The 23655-nt window shown below is 47.7% G+C and overlaps 1 protein-coding gene across 1 annotated transcript in view; it reads left to right on the top strand.

The window, feature by feature from the left end:
- The window catches only part of PHF2 (PHD finger protein 2), a 230813-nt gene that overhangs the window by 114313 nt on the left and 92845 nt on the right, over nucleotides 1–23655 (top strand). The window contains exons 3-4 of the mRNA XM_054977343.1: nucleotides 18678–18792; nucleotides 21589–21749. Of these exons, the coding sequence (XP_054833318.1) occupies nucleotides 18678–18792; nucleotides 21589–21749 (276 nt within the window). The remainder of the gene's footprint in view (nucleotides 1–18677; nucleotides 18793–21588; nucleotides 21750–23655) is intronic.

The following is a 23655-nucleotide window of genomic DNA, read 5'->3' as shown; positions in this document are numbered from 1 at the left end:
GGGGGTTTGCCAATTTAAGACCGCTTGTATTTTGCCTGGATCCATTTTCAAGCCCTCCGGAGAAATACAGTAGCCTAAATAGGTGAGTTCTGTTTTGTGGAACTCACATTTGGAGAGCTTTATAGGCAGTTTGTTATTCATGAGAGTGGTTAAGACCCTTTTTACAAGGTCCACGTGTTCCTCTTCAGTCTCCGAATAGATCAACACATCATCTAGGTACACTACAACGCCCTTGTATAGAAATTCATGTAGCACTTCATTGATCATGGACATGAAAACCGAGGGTGCCCCGGCCAGGCCAAATGGCATAACCAAATATTCATATTGGCTGAGGGGCGTGTTAAAAGCGGTTTTCCATTCATCCCCCTCTCAGATACGGACATGGAAGTAAGCGTCTTTTAAATCTAATTTCGTAAAGACCTTACCTTGCGCCACGACGTTGAGTAGATCTCTGATGAGCGGGATGGGGTAGGCGTTGCTGGAGGAGACCGCGTTGAGTCCTCGAAAGTCCGTGCACAGTCTTAGGCCCCCATCCTTCTTTTTAACGAAAAGAACTGGCGCTGCGTGGGGGCTATTAGCCGGGCGAATGAATCCTCTTTGAAGGTTCAGGTCTATGAACTTGCGGAGCTCTTCTCTTTCATTAGGACTCATGGGATATAGACGGCCCTTGGGCAACGAGGCACCTGGTAAGATTTCCACCGCACAGTCCGTCCTCCTGTGAGGAGGTAAAGTGTTAGCTTCTTCCTCTGTGAAGGCTTGGGTGTACGCTCTGTATTGTTTGGGTATTTGGTTAATTTCTTCTTGGGTGAGGAGAGCGGGCTCAGTTCCAGTAGGGTTATTACCCCAATTTTGATTCCAAAGATGGTCTTTGCATGCTTCATGGGTGAACGTGATACTCCCTTCTGCCCAGTTGATATAAGGGTTATGATCGCATAACCACCGACTTCCCAGGATCAAGGGGTATTTCGCTGTGGCACTAATGACGAATGATCTTACTTCCCAATGTTGCCCCATGCCTGTTATGATCGGAGTGGTTTCGGTAGTGACTGGATTCATGTTAGTGCCATCCATCTGTTCGAAAATTACTGGTATTTCCAAATCTTTTACAGGAAGTACTAGTCCATTTACTAAAGCTGGGGCGATAATGTCTCTGGAGCAGCCTGAGTCAATTAGAGCTTGTACACGAATATGAATTTTCTTGTCAGGATTCACCAACGTTATGGGTATGAAGAGTATGGACCCACTGGGTCGGTTCGGAACCGGAACCGCCGAAGGTTTGATCTGCCGTTTGGGTCCTTTTACGACAGATCCATTTCGTTTCCCGAGGCGGGGCTCTCTGGATTCTCTCCCCCCGTTAGGGCTGTTGGATCGTATTCCATAACTTCTTCCAATTCTAGCCCTCTTTCGGGAAGGTTCCTCCTCGACGCCCCCCTACCTCTTGGAGCGGTTCTTGGAGCCGGAGTAGGATGCGGTGGCGCCGGGTAGGCTGCGGGGGCTGAGCGTCTTAGTTGGAGCAGAGGTCTTTGCACAGGCCGATATGGGCATTGCGCCGCAAAATGACCACTTTGGCCACATTGCAAACATAGCCCTTGTTGCCATCTAGCATCTCTTGCTCCCCGAGTGGCATATCCAGCCCCCCGGCTCCCCCTGAGGGGGGTGGAGGAACGTCTTTGGCCCGGCGGTTGTTGGTGTTGTTCCACTAAACGAACTTCTAGCATGCGGTTTTCAACTTCACAGGTCAATTGTATTCACCCTAACAGTGTAGGAGGGTTATCCTGCATGAGAGCTCGGTCCAACAATTTAGGATTTAGACCTTGTTTGTACAAAATAATCTTGGTAGACTCTTCGCATCTTGGGCATTTGGCAGCGAGTTGTCGGAATTTTGTGGCATAGTCTCTAGCCGACATGCTGCCTTGCCTAACAGCCTGTAATTCCGTTCGGGCCCTAGTTTCTTCTAGGGGGTCTTCGTATTGGGCTCGGATCGCATCCACTAGCCCTTGAAGCGTATCTAACTCAGGGGCCCCAACGTTGTAGAGTCCCACATACCAGTCGGCAGCTTTACCTTGGACACGTGATCCCAGATGCTCTATTTGACTGGCCTCACTTCCGAAAAGATGTCCCCATCGATTGAAAAATTGCACTACTTGTACCAGGAAGAATCCCAATTTGGAATGGTCTCCATCAAACGTAGCGTCCAGTTTGACCCATCCCATGGGAAGATCTTGTCTAGGAGCTGGTGCTGGCATTGGGTAGGCATCAAGCGGAGCGAGTTGTAAAGGAGGCTGTCGCGGCGTTGGCGGTAGCTGTGGCGGAGGATACTGAGGGTAGGGTTGAGGTTGGTGCGGCAAAGGCGCTCCCGGAATCGGCTGGGGAATCCCCGGCGCCCCCGGAATCGGCTGGGGGATTGGCTGGGGTCCTCTTGGAGCCGGATGTACTGGTGTTGGCCGAGAAGGTGTTGGACGCTCCCTCGGTGGGGCCCCGGGTGCTGGTTGAAGGGGAGTGGGGGCTGGCCGCAACGGAGGTGGGTGAGGAGAGATGGGTTGAAGAGGAACCGTATCCCCTCACGGCCCCGGTGTCGGAAGAGGCCTGTCCGCTCCTGGGATGACCGGTGGTGTGGTTCCTCTCGGAAGGCTTGGGGGCTGGCTCGCTTGAGTTGTGGGTGGTGGGATGACCGGGGACGCTGGCTCTAGCGGTCGTCCTGGTTCTCCCCCTCCTCCTCCAGTACCACTAACCACCGGAGTTATAGGGTGATCAGGACGAGGGTCTTCCGGAATCGGCTCTCCACCTCCTCCGCCGGCACCGACGTCTCCCGGTGTAATCGGTTGCTCGGGACGGGGGTCATCTGGACAAGGATCTTCTGGGTAGGGTCCTTCCCCGGTGACAGAGTCCTCGTTTCCCGTCTCCGGTGGCTGTTGCGGCCACAGTTGATTTTGCAGGTTAGCCAAACTTTGGCTGATGTCAGGTAGACCAGCTGGCGGAACCCGACCTCTGTCCCCCGCCACTAGCACTGAGAGCAGATGGACGGCATTTGCCAAACTTTCTTCCATATTTAGGAGTCTGTTTTCCAACAGCTGTACTCTATCCGTAGTTTCCTCCTCCCGTTGTTCCGTCGACCCCACATCTCCCATCGTCTGTGAGGTTGGTACTGTTCCGGGCGGTAGTTCTGTGGTTAACTTCTGCTGCCACGGCAAGGGTGTTTCTATCCCTTGTTCCTCTTGAGATCTCGCGGCTAAACTCCTTTTGTCAGGCCAGTGATTGCTGATATCCCTGAATCAATGGCAATCGTCCGGCTCTGGAGCTGCACCCATTGGTGCTCACTTACATCTGGCTGCCCCGACCACGGGGTGACTTCCGCATAATCCCAACTCAGGGCGCCGCGGCGGGATGTTTCCCATTCCGTTTGTTCGGTCGTCCTGTTCCAGAACAACCACGGTCGGCCACCGGTTTGTTCGGGTATGGATTCCAAACTGCGCCGACTATCCAGCTGCAGCTGCGTAAACATCGCGCTGGCCCTCTGCTCCCTCGTTTCCCTTGGCCTTGCACCCCACTGCGTCGGGGTGGGCAAGTTGAAGAGTGGCGCGGCTGTGGCTCTAGGCCGAGTATCAGCGTTGCTGGGAGCGAGGGTATAAATCGTTGTAACCGAGGAGCCATCTCCTCGTGGTACAGGTTCTTGGGCTTCCAAACCTTGAGAGCCGGGAGAGGCATATGGGTCAAACAAAGGATCCCTGACTGGGACAGCTTTGGAGTCCGTTTGATCTGGCTTAGGCATTGGAAAAGTTGATTGGTAACAAAATGTCAGAACTGTGGCTAGATAATGTCCTTACTCCAGAGCACCTTCTGCAATCAGACAACAGTCCATTGTTTCCAAAAGGCTTTTACTGGAAAAATAGTTCATTATAGTCCACTAGCCTGAATGCAATATTCAGGATGGTACATATGCATTGTTACCAATGACTAGCAAAGCATGAGGTACAAAGTAACAGATCACAGAAGGCCCAACCTCCCCCCATAGTTCTCAAAACATCCCCTTTGAAGTCAGGATAGCGAAAGTTCCCAAGGCCGGTTCTGGGTGGAACGTCGGTAGCCAAAACAATCCTCTTCTGTGAGATAGCTGCCTGGGAACCTTGGCACCTGTGGAGAAAGCACTTAAACACTGAAAGGATTAAAGATGGAGTCGGTTAAGCGAAGCAGCACAATACAGCATTCTGAACCTGACATACTGGATCATGGGAATGCTGTCAATGTAGTTTATCTGGACTTCAGTTAAGCTTAAGGTTCTTCACAATGTTCTGATGGGTAAACTGGAGGTCTGTGGACTGAACTCTAAGATGGTGTGATGGACTGCACATTTTAAAAAGCCTGAAAGTGCTGTACACACAGTTGCAGGACTGTTAAGGGTTAATCCTTTACAGAAACAGATTGCTTTGAGTGACAGGCTACTATAAGGCATCTGATTGGGTAGTATGAGCTGAAAGAGGAGGGTCTGTTTTCAGTCCTAGCTGAGAAGAATTGAGTGTGAGGAACTGGGGGAGATGTTGGCAATGTAGTTTGGGGAGTAGGTTCAGACTCCCAATTGGTCCAAAAAAAAAAGGGATAGCTCTTCCAGGTAGAGGAGATTTTCCCTACTCAGTGAAACCGGGAAGTAGCTCTGGAGAATGATCCTTGGTCGGGTAAGATTGGAAACTGCCTGTGGAGACCTTCAGATTTAGTTAACAACTGAAGGAAAGCATTGGTATTTGGAGAGAAGGGGATTGGGGTACTAGAAAGTGGGTACCAGCATTCCTAACTCCAAAAGAGAAAGAGAATACTAAAAGAAAGTATACGAGAGTGTTTGGAGAAAACCAAGGGAACCAAAGCCTCAATACATAAGACTTTAAGTATCTGTGAAGAGTCTGTGCATGTACTGATTTTACCTCATGCACACATACATACATACAGTTATACACACATGTATACATACATACAAGAGAGAGGGGGGATTGGACTAGATGGTCTGTAAGACCCTTCTCACTCCATGATGGTATGATTTCCATTAAGCATGCCAGCCCTAACAAAGATATTGATTTTATCTCTTTATTAACTTTTATTAAATAAGATTATGTCAAGGTCCATGCATATGTAACATTAAGTCATCGTTAAAAGTTAATCTGTATGAACCTGGCTTCTTGTTGTGTTCATGCCTATGGTTTGCTGCCACCCCCTACTGCCACTCATCTGACTGGAATTTGTGCAATTCTCCTTGGACACCTGGGCTTGGCTTGCTGTCTTCAAATTGAGAATGAAGGCCTACTATTTGGCACCTAATGCCCAAGGAGCTCTCTTATACGTGCTAAAGGAAGACAGCCGTAGAAGCATATGGGGAAGATATATAGATAACAAACTTACACTGCTTGGTCTTTCACCACCAATGCTCAAGAGTATAAACTCCAGTGAAGCAATGAAACTGATTAAGTTGAGGGTGTTCAGTCTACACCGGGCCAGTACTCTAGCCCTCATGAGACGAATGTGGTCCACCCTTTCACTTGGGATCCCTCCTCCTATGACTATTCCTTGGTACATGAGTTCTCTTACAATCCCTAATGCTGGACCACCTTATATTATTCTGCCACCAGTGGGAACCCCTAGGTCTAGTGGACTATTCCTGCATTACTTAAACATCAACTTCCCCTGGAATCATCTGTTGGCAAATTCTGACCCAGAGTTAATGTGCTACGTGGCAAAATACCTAACAATAGTAAACTCCCTTAAAACAACACTGAATCTATAAATAGTTCCTATCTTTTCCCAGTTAAAGCTCCTGGGTCGCATGAACCTAATTTCTTCATTTCTGTATCCACAGTTTTGTTCAACCTTGATCAGCAGTGCTCTTGGGCTGCTGATTTAGTGAAGACTGGAAGATCTTCAGAGTTTTGCAGTCTGTGTTTGAAATTGACTATGGCTTTCCAGATCAGAATTGAGACTTTTGGAAGGCCCAATTGAAGTCATATGACTGTGGAGGCTATACATGGTGGCAGAGCAAAATATTTTCCAGAATAAGATTAACTGTAGCTTGTCAAGTTGTTCTATTGGGCCCAGGAACCAGATCAGGGAACCATATATTATGAGAGCCTTGTATGCCTTCAAAAGTGCTGGTACATATTGAGCTCCTTGAATAAAGAAGAATTTCCTTAAAGCCAATAGAGCTAAACCGATTTTCTGTGTAAATGTTGAATATGCTTGGACCAGGATAAATTCGACTGGAAAATGACTCCAGATATCATTCATTGACCTGTTGTAATTTGTATGCACCAATTTTCTATTTGTTGTTTAATCATTTTCTTGACTTTGAGAACACCAGGATTTTGGATTTGTCTTCATTTATCTCCAAGAGTTCATTTTTGCAATAGGCAATAAATGCTTTAATATCTCACTTCAGACCTACCTGGGTTCTGAAGAGCAAGACAAGATCATCAGCATATAGCAAGGTGGGCACTGGGTGCGTGGGTGCATGGTGCGTGGGTGGAGATGCCTTGCAAGCTTGGAACAAAGCCAGGTGCAAGAACACAGCCCTGGTGTACACCTCTTTGGATAGGTATTTGGCTTGATATAGATCTCAGTTTATTTAGTTTGACATGTAATACATTTTGGAGTAGAGGTTCAGTATCAACTTTAACAATCTCTTGGGAAGCCATGCAGTGTTAAGTTTGTTCCATATTTTTAATGGGACACGGAATCAAAGGCAGCCCTTAGGTCAATAAATGCTGCATATAGAAGTAATTCCCACTACTGCCGTGAGTTCAGCAGGTGGCCTAATGTAAGCCACTCTCACTCCCCCAGTTCCCCTAGTTCCCCACCTGTATTGTGGGGATAATAATAACATTGACCTTGTTCACTGCTATGAGTGGGGCATTAATCTATCTAGAAGAGCAGTTTATAAGCACCGTTGTTTTTGCTGTTGTTATTGTTGTTGTTATCTCCCAGAATTATAGCTGATTTCCAAATGACAGAGTTCAGCTCCCCTGAAGGATATGGCTGCTTTGGAGGATGGGCTGTATGGCATTATAACCTACTGAGGTCCCTCTCCACACTATACTCTCAAAACCACCAGGAATTTCTCAACCTGGAGTTGGTAATGCTACTGCGCAATCCTGTGGCTGGCCATAATGCCAGCATGGCAGTGGAGGCAGAGCTACAGCGCTGCTGGGCTGGATTCCGTGCTTGCAAAGTCCCGCTTGTAAGGGACTCCTTGAGACATGAGGAGGTGCACACGTTTGTGTGCGGGCCCAAGGGAATCATTCCAGCACTTCATCGCAGAGTGAGTGGAGCGGGGAAGGGAGCATTGCCTAGGGTCGATAGTCTGTCGGCAGCCGTCTGCCAGAAGGCCCATCTCCTGCTCTGGGCGAGGCACCCTTGTTTGTGCTCAGGGTGACCTCTGCATTCTCCACCACGAGCCTGAACAGCAATAGTTTCTCAGCATCCATCCAGTTCGCCTGGCACTGGCTTCTGCTGCCACTAGTGCTCTCAGCGGCCATGAGAGCAGTGTCCGCTGAAATGTCTCGCCCCAGAGATAAGTGGTGGGAATCTGTCGCCTGGCGACATGCCAACCCGTTCCTGTAGCAAGATGGAGGAGGCCACTCAGTGGCCAGGAAGGGAAAGGGCGGCTGGGTCGGGCAGAGCAGCAGGCTGGGACCCGATTCCTGGCCGTCTTCCTTCTTGCGCTGCCGGGACCGGTAAGCCCTCCGGTCACTGCTGCAGGGGGGCAGCAGCGAGCCACTGCCATTGCTAATCCTCTGCCTCCCTCAGGCGTGACCCTAGTCATCCCTGCCTGCCTATCGGCAATGCCACCTGGCCTCCCAGCCATCTGTCTCATCCACCTCCTGTCTGCCTTGTATGCCCATGTGGATCTCAGTCGCCACCATCCCAGACCCCACTGCCGGTTCTGTGCCTGGGTCCCATCCCTACACCTGGACAACACGGCGTGCCTGTACCAGTTTCACCTGGAATGGGAAGCCATCCAGGCTCTGTGTGAGGAGCTCGAGCTGGTTCTCCAGGGGCAAGCTGCCGCTCCTCGAGGCATCTCTGTTCTCCAGAGAGTCCTGCTTTCCCTCCACTATCTGGCCACCGGCTCCTTCCAGGGTGTGATGGCCGAGGCCCTGGAGGTGTCCCAGTCATCCGCCAGCCGCTGCCTGCATGCCTTTCTGGATGCCGTAGTTGGCAGAATCCATGAGCATGTCCATTTTCCAACTTGGAGGCAGAGTTGGCACCCATCTGGGCAGGATTCTCGACGTTCGCAGGCTTCCCCAATGTGATGGGCACCATCGACTGCACGCACATAGGCATCTGCATGCCCAGAGAGGAGCCACAAGTCTACCGGAACCGGCACAGGTTCTACAGTATCAATGTCCAGGCAGGATGTGACCACCATGGGATCTTCAGAGACCTCGTTGCCAAATTCTCAGGAAGTGTCCACAACGCACAGATCTTCGTCACCTCTGGCCTTAACAGGTTCCTGTATTTGTTGCTGGACAGGAGAGGGTGGCTGCTAAGTATGGAGAGGGGAGCAGGCCAGCCGAGCGACTATGGGGAAGACACTAACCCTAGGCCCCTCTTGCAGGCAACTGAGGATACCTGTTGACGTCCCACCTCCTGACGCCATACCCCTCAGATGACCCCCCTGACCAAGCCAACTTCAACCAGGCCACCGGTGCACAAGCATGGTCATTGAGCATGCCTTTGGACAGCTCAAGATGCACTTCCCGTGCCTCCATCACACAGAGGTCTGCCTGGCCATGCAGCTGGACACCGTCACCAAGCTCGTGGCTGCCTGTGTCATCCTGCACAATATTGCTGTGTGACAACAACTCCCATTGCCTGCCACAGAGGGCCCAGCTGAGGACCCCTGGTTGGCCCCCGCCGGGCATGCCTTCCCTGATGCCCTGGAGCAGCACCAGGAGCAGCACCAAGCTGTTCAGGACCGAGTAAAGAAGCACCTATGGAATGCTACATGCTGAGAGGCATGCCCACAGGGAGGGGGGTGCTTGGACCCGCAATGCTAGTTGCACTCCCTCCTCCCCCCAGGGCAACCTCTACTGACTGGGTTGCCTCTCCTGGCCCCCCTTCCTAGGCCCATGCCTCTTGAGGGCAAGGGCATGCCACCCTGTGGGCCCGTTCCCATCCCCAATGAGAGACCACACAGGTTTAAACAATAACCTAACAACATTTATTTACAAACAAAAAAATAACTTCAACTTTCAAGGGACAGGAGGGCTGGGTGAGGCATCTGGGCAGAAGGTGGCGATGGCTTCTGCCACATAGTCCCAGTCTGTGGATGACATTCCGGCCAGGGACCCAGTCGCCTCTCTAGGGGCTCGCGACCCTGCACGCAGAGCGGCCTCTGAGGTGCCCTGGTCTGGCCTGGCCCATTTGCTGCTGGGGCCCTCCCCCAGGTCATCCGATGGGTGACGGGACAGCAACCCGGCAGTAAAGTCCCTTGACAGCTCCTTGTCGTCCAGCGAGGGGCTCTGGTCGGGCTCTTCTGCAGGGGCAACACGAGGGGAGAGGCGCCATAAGGGTCCATGCAGTCTCCACCCATCCCGCCGTTGCTGCTAGCCTTCATGCTCTGCTCACCTGCATCCTGCAGTCAGCGACACTCACATTACGCGGCTTCCCAGCACCTCAGATACGCCCCATGCACCCTGTCCATTGCCACCATCCATTTCTTGTGGGTGGACCCTGCAAAAGCGTGAGAGAAAAGGCCCGTTAGTGCTGGCTTGGCGGGTGCCCTGGGCATGTGCGTGTAGCGCTTCGACAGCAGCGGCTGCAGCGCTGGTGGCGGCTTGCCGTCCACAACCCGCAGCTGCGAGGGACTCTGCCTTTCCCCCACATGCAGGCACATGCTGTGGGCTGACCTACGGGAGGGATCCGCTGACTTACTTCGCTTGGGGGCCGCAGCGACCTCCTCCTCCAGGAGGTCATGCTCCACCTTGCACAGGGCCTTGTCAACTCGGCAGTGGACAAGGCGGGCCTCCTCTGCACAGTCCAGGAAGACCTCCTCAAGGTGGAGGGGCCACGCGGCCCTAGCGGCCTTGTCCACAAGGAGCTCGTTCCCAGCCGCCTTGCCTATCAGCTGGGCCCCGAGCCTTGCTGCCCATTGCTCCCACCAGCCATCGTCGTCTATCTCTGCCTGGCAGAGGCATCAGGGTGGAGCTGAAAAGGGCGGAATTCTAGGGGCTAGAGGGGGGGTCCCTGGGGCCATGGGGCCGCATGACCCTCGCTTCGGTGCCGGCTGCCGCACCTCTGCCAATTGATTGGCAGTTGGCCAGGCACCCCAGAGGGGCTAATGCCTGGCACACACATTGGGATCCTGCTGGCCTCACAGTGGCGGACCCCTCGGCACCTGGGATGCGAGGAGGGCACAGGGCAAGTTACTGAGAACAGAGACTGAAGCAGCTTGTGGCTCAACCTTTATTGCACAGCACATGTTCCAGGGGGCATGCGGCCTCGTGCCAGTCCAAGATCCCTGGAGGGGGCCATGTTGGACGTCCAGATGCCCAGCAAGTGCCCCTTCCCTGCCTGGCCAGCTTAGTGCCATGACCACCCGGGGGCAGGGCAGCAGGCCGCACCGCCATCTGGACAAGTTCTGCAGGCAGTGCCAACTGGGAAAGTTGTCTCAGTCGAGCCACCGCAGCCAGAGCCATGCCCCTCACTTCTCCTGATGGATGGCAATGTGCCTGCAATAGAAACAAACAAATGAATATCCAACTGAACAGGCTCTTGCCGTGCCATTTGCAGCCAAGTGGGGCTCTGGAATTGACTCCATGCGTGAGACCAGCAGTGGTGCCTTTGACGAGGACCTCACCGGTGCATCACGTGAGCAGTTGTCAGGTGACCCTCCTCAGTAAGGGTGCTGTGTATTGGCAGAGTCGGCCTGTCAGGGAGTAAGGCCAGGTTTACAGAGCAGTCCTGTGCAGGGTCACTATAGTCTTAGCCCACTGAAATCAGTGGGTTTAGACCGCAGCTATTCTGCATAGGATTGCCCAGTTAGAGATCTGTCGAGACTCAGGAGGCATGTCCATCCGGGCGGCTCCTCCTCCGGCCTGGCCACCTGCCCAACCCGGACACGCCCCACCACCTGGGATCCATCCCATGGCCCGGACGTGGTTGGGGCCCAGAACCCCAAAGACCCCGTCAGTCACTATCAACCCCAGCATCACCGACATAGACTGCTGCCACCCCGCCGAGCCCCTCACCAGCAAGCCCCAGCTGTGAGGAGGGGGTGGAGCTTCAGCAGGCTCTGGTGCAGCAGCCAGGTGGAGGAGATCCCCGAGCCACCCCCACCCTGCCTCATCGGGCTACAGTTTCTTGACCAGTCCCGTGCTAGGATTCAACGCTTAGGTGAACTAAGGGCAGAAGTGGTAGTGGGATGGGGTGGACCACCCGATATTGCAGACTCTGCCCAATCACCCCTGTGTGACTTCACCACTCAACCAAAATCCCACAAAGTTCTCCCCTGTGCAGTCAGACACCCCCACCATCACTGCTAGCTATCCTGCCTCGCGAACAAATTTCCCACACCCCAGGGCAGACCGGCAGAGCCTCCAGCCTCTTCCCCACTTGCCTGGCCGTGGCCGGCATGGCCAGATGTTTTGAAGGGTGGCAACGGCAGTGATTGGGTGTGGTGTGGGGGGCTCACCCACCATGTGGTCGGGCTCGGATTGGTCCCCACCTTAGTCCTATTCCTATGTGCTTCTCGGCATGGGGCCAGGGACGGGTGTGGGGGGACGAGCCTAATTCCTCCCGGGCAATAGGCCCCTATGTGCTATGCCGCCTTTTTCTGTGGCGTAGCTCTTTTGCACCACTAGGGGCGTTCCCACACCTGGAATGGCTTAGGAAGCAAAATAACTCTGGCCCTGCCCTCCACCCCACCCCCTTCTGCACTGGTGCGGGTCCCTGCGCTGCTTCTCCACCTCCGTCCACCCGCCAAGTGATCCCACTGGCTGCAGCCTGGCAGTAGTAGCACGCCTTGTACCACTGCCGGCGGAAGGGCATTTGCGCCCGTGTAGGAGCTTGTTCCTCTGGCGCAAGCTTTAGTTTCCTCCCTATGCACTTTGTCCCCCCTTTTTAGGATTGAGCTGCCCGTCTATGATATATGTGCTAATGTATCATATGGTGTAGCAGTTTGCAGTTCTCTCTATTCAGAATTTTGTGAATATTTGTAATTTTGCTTGTAGATAACAGTGCAAACCTAAGCAGAGTTACACCCTTTTGTGGGCTTAAGAGACTCTGTTTAGGACTGCATTTTAAAGCATCCTGCACAGAGCTCCAAAAACATACCAGCAAGTGGGAGGAAGAGATGATGGGGGTGGGGCTTGCTGCCCACTTGCAAGCCATCCACAAGCTTCAAAGGGACTCCTGTATCTCACCAAGCTCGCCTCCAGAGCACACCTCTGTTTTAAATGCATAGAGCCCCAAAGTGGACTACAAATGACGTAATTAAAATAAAGAAATAATAAAAATAAAAGAAATAAGAAAGTAATCAGTCCATTTGCCAGTTTGCCACCAAATTCCCACTATTCACTAAAAAAAACAACAACTTTAAAATGACTTCAAAGTTTCCAGAAATTTTAAATTTATAGTTGACCCACATGCCTCTATTCATGTAGCACAAGTAACAGGAGTTAAAATAGAGAGTCATGTGAGAAGAGGTCAAGAAGGTGCAGGCACATGCGTGAGTATGGCAACAAGTTGGGCTCCTGCACTTTCAGGCTTAGTGTCTGCTTGATGTGATGTGGAACACAGCCTTTATTAGGCAATTTAATTTTTGTAGTAAATTAGAAGCGGTTTTCTATTATGTGACAACTTACTGCAAGATTTGCAATACAGAACATAAACATACAGTTCTTATTATACTACTTGTAAGAGGAATTTCTTTTTTTAAAAGAAGTCTGATACACACATTCCATGAAGGATGCCTTCCAGATGTCTAATATAAAAATAATTTTCTTTTCTTCTTTCTGCTTTTCCATTGTAGCCTGCTGACTATATTTTAGAAAAATTGCTTCTTCTTGTATGGCATTTAGAATGATTTTGATTTAATTTTGATTTGTGGAAACTTCTTTGTGGAAGGAATAAACTTTTGTTAAAGATGTAGTTCTTGAATCATTTTGGGAAAGGAAGGTTGTTCCACTGTGACATTATTAAATCTGTAGATTTGTGAGTCCTTTGCTGATAATGATAGTTTAAGAGTAGTTAGCAGAGAGGCTGTGGAAATAAATTGTTACATTGAATGATAATGTATTATGAGTGAATGAATATTGTAACATTGTACTCTTTGAATTGGCTTTATTCTTGTTTTCTCTCAGCCGGCAGCCCCACCCTCATTACCTTTAATAACCAGGTGCTGGGTGTGAGCATCACGGAAAAACCGGAAAAAACCCTCAAGCAGCATATGGGAGCTGTAAATATATATATATAAATAAATTTATAAAAAATAAAAAGTCTTATTTAAATTTTTAAAATCATTTTTCATTTTTTGAATCTTAGAGTAGAGATGGGCACGATCCGCATTACGAACTAAAAAAACCCATGATAATGGCAATTGCGCGATCGTGACCCGGCGGATCGTGATTGGCCACGGCCAACGATCCAGCGGTTGGGAGAGGCCTGGATCGGGGTGATTGGGCTCGGTTCAGGGATCCAGACACTCAGGCACCAGCAATCTATTCCCCTGGCAACGGAGCCAGGGGAATGCCTGAGCTCTGTTTGCCCTCCTTCTGTCGCCCTGCAAACCCGAATGGAAGCCCAGCTTTCCTTGATCAGCAGGGCTTCCTTCCAACCACGGAGCAGCAAAGCAGTCACAAGTTAGGAGAAGACACCCAGGGGAGGGAGGGGGAAGGGGGTGTTCTGTAGTCATGGGCACTCCAATCTCATCCCTGCAAACCCTGATAGGCAGCTCTGATGGCCAAACACAGACTTTCTGTGTTGTTGAATGGGTCCCATGCTTATAAATAGCCGTGGTCTCCCAGGCTGGGTTTCACTTTCTGCGAGCAGTGGAGTGGGACAGAGCTCTTGGTTGCTACTTGCTAGCCTTTGGAGAGAGAGAGAGAGACTGAGAGAGTTGGCCGCCGCCACAACCCACCCTCCCACATAGCTGGGAATACCAGTGTGCCCCACTTTGGCATCCACGATCCATGGCTCGGGAATGGGAGATGATCGGTGTGGATCATTAATTCGGGATCGTCGCCGGCGCCGATCCACGATCAGCTGGATCGTTAATTTTTTTGGGATCGTGCCCATCTCTATCTTAGAGATCCATTTTTAATTTACTCTTCTTTAAACCATACTCATATATGCACAAATATGGCTGCCATTTTCCATTGTGTTCCTGGGCACATGCAACTTATATGAAAAGGCTACATAGAAAAGGAATCCCTTTTGCAACTGTTTTAGTTGGCTGATTCTGCCTTATTGGGGGGTGGAGTGTTTGCTTTCTTTGCTTTCATCTAGACCCAGAAATGAACTGACATCCAGTACCAGAAAAGCAGTAAACACGTTTCCCCTATAGACTGCAAATTTGTCCTGTGGGACTTGGCTTACATCAGAGGGAAAACTGCTTTCCAAATTTTATCCCAATATTAACCTTTGTTAGTCAGAGCTAACTTTCAGTTGCAATGGATGTATATCCATGCATGGGAGGAAGTGAGCTCTGACTGATGAAAGCACTTGCTGGAATGCATATTAGACTTTAAATTGCCTCTGGACTCCTGTTTTACTGAACAGACTAACATAGCTGCCCCTTTGGAATTAGATTATAAGTTGTTCACTACTAGTGTGAAAGTCATTCACGTCCCCCAGTTGCGTATGGGTACCACTGATTGCATGCTCTTGTTCAGTTAGTGAGGTTATAGTTAGCTAGAACAACACATAATTATGGTGGTGTATATGCTTATATGTTGACTTCCTATTGCATACCTTCGTGTGTCCATGTTCTGAGGATGCCAGCATGGATGCTACTTTTCCAATAGCCTTTCACAGGATTGCTACTTTATTTAATGAAGTATGAACATATGTAAAGCACACAAGCCTATGAATAATAAGTGTGTGAGTGGTTTCCAATGAAAGCTATCGGTAGAAAATGGTTTTGTGCATAGATCATCCAAGGGCCCCTGCAAGGGCTGGGGAAAACACTGTATCTGGTTAATTTTAGTAATCATAGGTTATAGATATGGTTAAGAGTAATTAAACCATCTCCAGTGGACATTTTTAATGGCATTTTACGGAACCACCTCTCTCCCTGTTTTCCACCATGGCATCTTCGCTTATCTGAACAGGGCCTTGTGCAGGTGCCACCTTGCATATGGTCAAAATTAACAGCTGCCCATACATGTGCATCCTCTGTGGTGGCACCTATCTTATGGAAATGCCTAGTTGAAGTAGTCAGGAAAGTTCTCACTCTCCTGGCTTTTTGCAAATGACTCAAAAGGGGCTTTTTACTCAGATAAGAAGGTTGCACTGTGAGGATGTGATCTCTTAAGAGATGCATCAGTAAAGGGGTATGGAAGAGTTGCTTAAAGTGTGATCCTACTGGGTAGTTCTATGTTGCTTAATATTTCAGCCTTAAAATTGCTTAATTCTCTCCTTCCCTTGAACTTTGTTCTTCCTTTCCGGGTGCTCTACCCCCCGCCCCCGCCATGCGCTACCCCCCATGGCCCATCTCTCTTTTTGTACAGCATTAGCACTTTTGTCATTGTAATGACTTTGTGTTAATGACATTTAGTTGTAAAAATATTTGCATTGAGCAATGCAGTATCCACAAATAGAACAAATACAACCAATTTGCATTGTACAAAAGAAAGGATTCATTTCCTTATTTGTAAGGTTTTCCTTTCTCTTTACTATCATATTCGAAAATTCAAAAAATTCAAAGATACTATAATTAAAACCTTAATGTACTTTGTTTTGGAAATTAAAAGGTGAATTTGTAAGTTTATAGCTGTGTTCCACAAACAATGCAAAGCTGAATTATTCGAGAGGGCTTTTTACTCAGATAGAAGGGCTGTACTGTAAGGAAGTGGTCTCATAGAGATCCATCTGTAAAGGGATAGGGGGGACCACAAACTTTACTACTATTGCTGCAAATATTGATGGACCATGGACAACTATTGCTATATGTATGATCCTACAGGGTAGTTCCTATGTTGTTTAATATATCAGTCGTAGAATTGCATATGCTCTGTATTGAATTTCTGCAGGTTTTTAAAATCTTTGCAAATTTGCATATATACACCCATTACATGTTTTATTAAAATATCTTTGATAATAACTGTACTGACTCACACTGTGTAATCTGCTTTAAGTCTCAATGGGAAAGGCAGACTGGAAAGAAAGAAAGAAAGAAAGAAAGAAAGAAAGAAAGAAAGAAAGAAAGAAAAAGAAAGAAAGAAAGAAAGAAAGAAAGAAAGACTGTCATTGTGAAATATCACAATATCTTCTGATGTACCTGTAATCCTTCTATACCTCCAAAATTCATATGAATAAATCTTTTGACTTAGGACTGTCCATAATTTTGTAAATCCCCCTCTCCTCCCAATTACATGGTTGTCACAGTGATGTTGAAGACAAGTTGTCAAAGCCTTTGAGGAAATTACAAGAGGCTATATAAAAATAGGAATTAGGTAAAAACCCACTCATGTACAAAAGACGGTGGCCAAAATACTTATCTTTCCCCACAACATATCCCTACTGGAACGCACTGTGTATATGGCTTCTCAATTTGGTGGTGTTACTACACCAACCCCCTGGCAGATATTTTGTGAGCATTACAGTAAGTTTGCTTTTTCTTTTAATGTGAGGTAAAGACACATTGATTTGGATTCAGCAATGTGCAAGCTGAAACATAAATGGTAGGGTTGCCAGTCCTCCACTGGGTGCAGGGGATCTCCAGCTACCATCTTCCATCTCCTGTCCTGCTTACCTGGCCATTGAGGGGAAAGGCAGGGGAATGCATCTCCCAGGGTCCTCTCTTGGGTGGCGTGGTGTGCACCCGCACTCTGCAGAAGGCACTCCAGGGCCCATTGTGCTGCCCCAGCAGCATTCCTGCGCTCCACAGAGGGCTGAATTCGGCTCCAATGGGCCTGATTTGACCCGCTGCAGAGCGCGGCAGTGCTGCCAAGAGGGCCCTGGAGCACTCCAGCACTTCACAACAGGCCCAGTTCAGCCCCAAATAGGCCAAAATCGGCCTGCTGTGGAGTGCTGGAGTGCTCCCAGAGGCAGCACGAGTCCCTGAGCGATGATGTCACTTACCAGAAATGACATCATTATGCAGCCCAGCATGAGGGCATCACAAAAGATGAGTGCCAGGGCTTGAGCCTCCCGCCCAGAGGGTGAGAGGACCTGGCAACCCTAATAAATGAACAGCACAATTCTGCTAATGCAAGGTCCTTTGCAATACTTCCCTCCCTATATGTTGTGCTGCCCAGAAACTGGTTGCACATGGTTTTGTGCAAGAGCCCTAGCTCAGCTGGAAATTTTGCACTGGATCCAGCCCAATGATTTTATTCATTCCTAAAATAGGAGTACATGATGGGGGAGGGATCAAAAGTTTAAGATACAGGGTTAGATTGCAGCTAAGTTCAGTGCACAGAAACTTGAACCCCCTCCCATTGCAGCCTGAAGGCCCCTTGAAATGCTGCTCCTAAAAGAAAAGGAAGCCCCAGAAGGAGCATGAGGGGGGAGCTGAAGGGCTGCAGCAGCACAGGGAAAAACAGCAAAATTTGCATCCCCCTCTTGCATGTGTGAAAGTTTTCCATAGGATCCAACCCACTGGTATGAGCAGCGATCTAACCAATTTACCATGACAGTTATCTGCCAGTCTGTTTGTATTTTATGTCTGTTCCTGTGTGTGTGTGTGTGTGTGTATTCAATTTCTAATATGGAGCAATTTAGAAATTGGTTAATTTAATGTTATGGATTAGAACTGTTTGTCTTGGTCACAGAGTCTAAGAGGCATTTGCCATATTCAGCAAAATTATATGATATGGCCCTTCTGGGAGTGTACCACTTCAGAAGTGTAGGATCATATGCCTGAATGTTCACTGTTTTAAAAAACTTTCTGTACATAATTCAGATATCTGGAAACAAATTTGGCTGGTAAAGGAACACCCTTTATTTAGCCACAGCCCCTCCTCAATCCCCAGCAGTAATAAGAGAAGCTCTCAAACTATGAGTGATGGATCGTGACTCTGTTAAATGATGACTGATCTTCTTCTTTTGTATATGGTTCAAGGCATTGAACTGATTTTATTTTAGGTGTTGGACCATTTGGTAAGTTGTATTGTGTTCATAATTGTTCCACGTGGCAAACTGAACTGTTACCTCATAATGGAGATTAAGTGTATAATTTGTAAGGCTGAATCCTATCCAGAGCTTGTGTATGTCTTTTGGGAAGTAACATAACATAATAATATGGCTTGTTTTTCTTACAATTACAATGTGCAATGTTTGGTAGGATAATATAGGCTACTATAGCGGTCTTGTCTGATGGCAAGTGAGAAAACAAGCTTCGTCATAAGGAATAAAAAATGTCTCTTGTCTATTTCTGTTAAAGGATTATTTCCTAAGAGAAGAATGCTAAGCTTATCATTATCATGTAAAACTCCCTATCGATGTTTTAATTAATATATATTCCTAATCTTTTACAGTGAAAAAGAAAAGGAATTGGCATAAGCATGATACTGGTCAAACTACAGAAGTCAAACCTGTACAGAATGGGAGTCAAGTCTTCATAAAGGAGCTTCGAAGTCGAACGTTCCCCAGGTGGGTTGTTGAAAGATGTCTGTGTTTGTATAATAATTGTTAGCCAGTGGTCTGAATTGGACACGTGTGTTTCTAAACAACAACATTTGATTTATATACCACCCTTCAGGACAACTTAATGCCCACTCACAGCAGTTTACATAATACATTATTATTATCTCTACAACAACAATTACTCTGTGAGGTGGGTGGGGCTGAGATAACTCCTAGAAGCTGTGACTGTCCCAAGGTCACCCAGCTGGCTTCCAGTGGAGGAGTGGGGAATCAAACCTGATTCTCCAGATTAGAGTCCTGTGCTCTTAACCACTACACCAAACTGGCTTTCCCAAATGATGTTGGTTTCACCAGCAAGTTTTTATGTGTAGATGTGAGTTACCAATAATCTGACAGACTTTGGAACAAAAGGTTTGTGTACAATTTCCTGCCATGGTGGTACTCACCAGTACTGAGGACTGGCACCTTTGGGGGGGGGGGCTCTCCAAAGTTCTGAGAGGGGAATTGGTGGAAGTTGGTGCAACCTTTTATATGAATACCTGCACTTTTTCTTTTTTGTTCTTATTTAACAAAAATCACTGCTTGCAAAGATTTTTATCTTTCAAGCCACACTGAAATAGTGTGGCCGAAATCAAACTTTTGTACACCTACTGGTTGAAGAGCTTGGACCCGCAAGTTTCCAGCTGGAAATAAACAACGCTTTGGGTGAAGTTTTTAAAATGGATTGGACAATGGAAAAATGCAGAAGTTCTTCCTTTCAACATGGCCTGATTATCTGAGAGTCTTTCAACACACAAGACAGCTGACATATGTCCACATGTCAGGAGACTCAATGTTAGCTGGGAAGCACAGTTTTGAAAGACAGAGCTGGTTGAGATTGCTCCGGAGGGGATGGATTCTCTCACAGCCCTCTGCCGTTTCTGGTGTCTCCCCTTCTGGAGTCTTTGCCCTGCTGAGGCTTGGTTAATTCAAAGTTTTAAGCAGTGATGGTGGTAGGATAGAAGCTCCAGAAAGGGAGACAGTCTGGCAATGGAGGGCTGTGAGAGAATCTGTTCCCTCTGGAGTGATCTCTGACAGCTCTGTTTTTCAAAACTATACTTCCTAACATTGCGTTTCCCAACACTTGAAGAACACATGTAGAGAGATTTGTAGAGAGATGTGTAGAGAGACACGTGTAGAGAGACTCCCAGGCATCTTGTGTACAGAGACTCTGATTCTTAAAGTTTTTAAAAACATCTTCATTATCTTATCACTGAAAGCCTTGGATGTTGTCAAAAAGAGATGTAGTTACAAAGAAGCACAGGAGAGGGCAGTCATGTATTAGCTGTTATAGAGATGCCTTTCATATTTGGAGGTCTGTGGTGTTCGACAATAAATATCCTTTGTTGCAAACCGTATTCCCTGGAAATCTTTGTACTTCCATTCTACACACACTAGCTCAAGGTGTTTTGGATAGCTGCTTATGTTCAGAATCACAAGTGACAAAACTAGGTTACAGATCAAATTGCCACAGCATTTCAAATCAAATAAAAGCATTTATGTTACAAATAAAGTACTAGATTACCTAAACTGATGCTATTTACACTTTATACTACTTTGAATGTTACAGACTGTAAAGTTCTTGTCTCTAAAATACTTGGCAACATTGTCCGAAATATAAAATGTTAAGTGTGAACAGTGGCCGTCAACAAATGCCTGTTAAAATAAGTCTTTATTGTGGTTGTTTTCTTGTAGAAGTCTTTACTTCCTGTATTTTCTCACTTCTCAGTGAGTAACTATTAAATAGCACTTTTAGTTTTAACAATTTTATACCTTTAGAACCTGTCATTTTTTAATTTGAAGTTTTTCAAGAGTTTTTGTTTTTGTATTCATTTGGTCCGATTACTAAAAGCAAATTTTAGTAACAATTGTTTAGAGAACAATTGTAATGGTTATAGCCTTAATAGTAATAATTAATTAGTTTATCTGCTCAAATTAATGGATTTACCTTTCATAAAGCAGACACAAGCAGAAATTTTAATAAAATTTCTGTTAAAATGAAAAGCAGAACCAACAAATGGACAACAAAAATATAAATAATTCATACTGTAATTTTTAAACAATAGTTTTGAATACGTTGCACTATAAATCATATTCATAAATCAACTTATCAAAAAGTTATTCTGATTTTATAACCTAATTTAATTTCTGAACTATGTATCAGATTTATAGGGTCCCATTCTAGAGAAAGTGAGTCACACTTGTTGAAAACAACAATCTTATTAGTTCATTAGGTTATTCTGTTGCTTTCAGTTGGTCATTACATGCACAAGCGTTCTAAACCAGGGACAATCAGAAAGCAGAATACGACTGTATATACATAAATGATTGAAGTGATATTCTCTTGCCTCTGAATATTCAGTGGAAGAGAAGGTTCCCGGGCCATACTATATGTATAGGGATTCTTGTACATGCAGTCTTATTAAGTATTATCAAGTAGTATAATTGGGATGTCCCTGCTCAGTTACCCTAGAAACGACACATCACAAGACTGCTTATTGTCCAGTGTGCGCTCAGAGGTTTGTTAACATTCCAAGCTCGAGAAGGGCACTGGTCCTCAGTGATTAGCCCACACACAAATCAGCTTTGTTATCTGGTTGCCTGATTAAACAAACAAAGGATTGCATGCCAGTGGCATCTTAATATATAGAATAGTATAGTGCTCTGCATGTTGTTTCATCAATAACAAAGGGAGAAAAATACTGTCTTAGGGTGTGAAAGTATTTTTTTAAATTAGATCTCAAAATGTGTTTGTATTTCTAGTGCTGAAGATGTGGTAGTAAAAGTCAGTGGAAGCCAACTAACTGTTGAATACTTGGAAGAAAATGGATTCACTGAACCGATCCTCATTCCAAAGAAGGATGGCTTGGGGTTATCAGTACCTGCACCTACATTTTATGTTAGTGATGTTGAAAACTATGTTGGTATGTATTTTTCTAGAGCTAATCAAACTATGCATAGAAGAATATGTAGGGGGGGGCTCATTAAACTATTTCCTTAGTGGCAATATGGCTTTACTAGCCATGAAGCCCATTGTGGGGAAAAATGCAATGGGCTCTAGAAATGGGAGGGTGGGCAAGCGGGCATAGCCTCCTCCTCTGTGACTGATCCCAGCCGGATAAAGGCAAGGAGGCAGGCATGGCCATCTCCTCTGCACCAGGTCCCGACCTAGTGAAGGGGGGCAGGTATTGCCACTTGCTCTGTGCCTGATCCCGGCTGGGTGAAGGGGGTTGGACCTTCCCACCTGCTCCGTGCCTGCTCCAGGCTGGGTGAAGGGGGGTGGACATTTCTACTTGCTCCACTCCTGATACCAGCTGGGTGAAGGCAGGGGCAGGCATTGCATCCTACTCTGCACTTGATTCCGGCTGGGTGAAGGGGGGGGCGTGTATTGCTTCATGCTCCACTCCTGATCCTGGCTGGGTAAAGGAGGTGGGCATTGTCACCTTCTCCTTGACCAATCCTGGCTGGGTGAATGGGCGGTGGGCTTTGCCATCCTTCTCCACACCTGATCCCAGCTAGGTGAAGGGGGTGGGTGGGTATTGCCACCTGTTCCACTCCTGATTCTGGCTGGGTGAAGGGAGTAGCTATTGTCACCTTCTACTCACCTGATCCCGGCCAGGGCCAGGTAAAGAGGGATGGGCATTGCCATCTGTTCCATTCCTGATCCCTGCTGGGTGAAGTTGGGGGTGGGCATTATCTCCTGCTCTGTGCCTGATCCAGGCTCGGTGAAGGGGGATAGGCATTGCCTCATGCTCCACTCCTGATCCCGTCCAGGTGAAGGGGACAGACATCGTCACTTGTTCCTTGCCAGTTCCCTCCTGGGTGAGGGCAGGGTGAGGGCATTGCCACCTGCTTTGGTCGTGATCCGAGCTGGGTGAAGAGGGGATGGGCCTTTCCACCTGCACCACTCCTGATCCCAGCTGGGTGAAGGGCAGGGAGGCATTGCCACCCTGCTCCGCTTCTGATCCCAGCTGGGTGAAGGGGAGGCAGGCGTTTCCTCCTGCTCTGCGGCTGATCCCAGCCGGGTGAAGGGGTGGGCATTGCCACCTGCTTTGCTCCTGATACAAGCTGGGTGAAGGCAGGGGTGGGCACTGCCACCTGATCCCCCTCCTGATCCCAGCTGCATGAAGGGCAGGCGGGCATTGTTACCTTCTGATCCTGGCTGGGTGATGGGGGTGGGTGGGCCTTTCCTCCTGCTCTGCAGCTGATCCCAGCCAGGTGAAGAGGGCAGGCATTGGCACTTGCTCCACTCCTGATACTGCGAAACAAAGGAATGGTTGTTCCCGTATCTGTACAGCACTAACAAGAGAGAAACCTCACGAGAACAGAAAAAGTAATAAACTTCAAGTGGAAACTATTACAAAGTGTATTTAAAGTGCAAATGCTCAATTAATTCATGACATTCATATCATTCATAAATAAATATTTCTAAAGAGCTAAGAGTCCAAACCATGCAAATTAATCACAAGCCGGGTGTTAACCATGTCCTTCAAATAAGGAGTAAAGTCTCTTTCAAGCCTTTTAAGTCTGTCTTGCTTCCTTTTTTTTACCTCTTCCTCTTTCACATTCCTCCGTACTCCTACACAAGAGGATTGCAGAGCTGATGACGAGTGTACATGGAGCCGATGGAGAGGGCTACCAGTCACGCCCAATCTGAGGCCGGCTAATTAGAGCAGATTTCATATTCTTCATCAAGAGCGTGCACTCTAGCATAAATATAATTTCAAATCCATCAGCATTGCTAACTGTTAACGCTGTATTATACATTGTACAATTAGAGTACTTACATAGCATCATCAAAAAGGGAGGAAATACAGTATCAACAGCCCG

The sequence above is a fragment of the Eublepharis macularius genome, chromosome 4, assembly GCF_028583425.1.
Source record: "Eublepharis macularius isolate TG4126 chromosome 4, MPM_Emac_v1.0, whole genome shotgun sequence".
NCBI lineage: Eukaryota > Metazoa > Chordata > Lepidosauria > Squamata > Eublepharidae > Eublepharis > Eublepharis macularius.
This window is presented reverse-complemented; position numbering and strand designations above follow the sequence as displayed.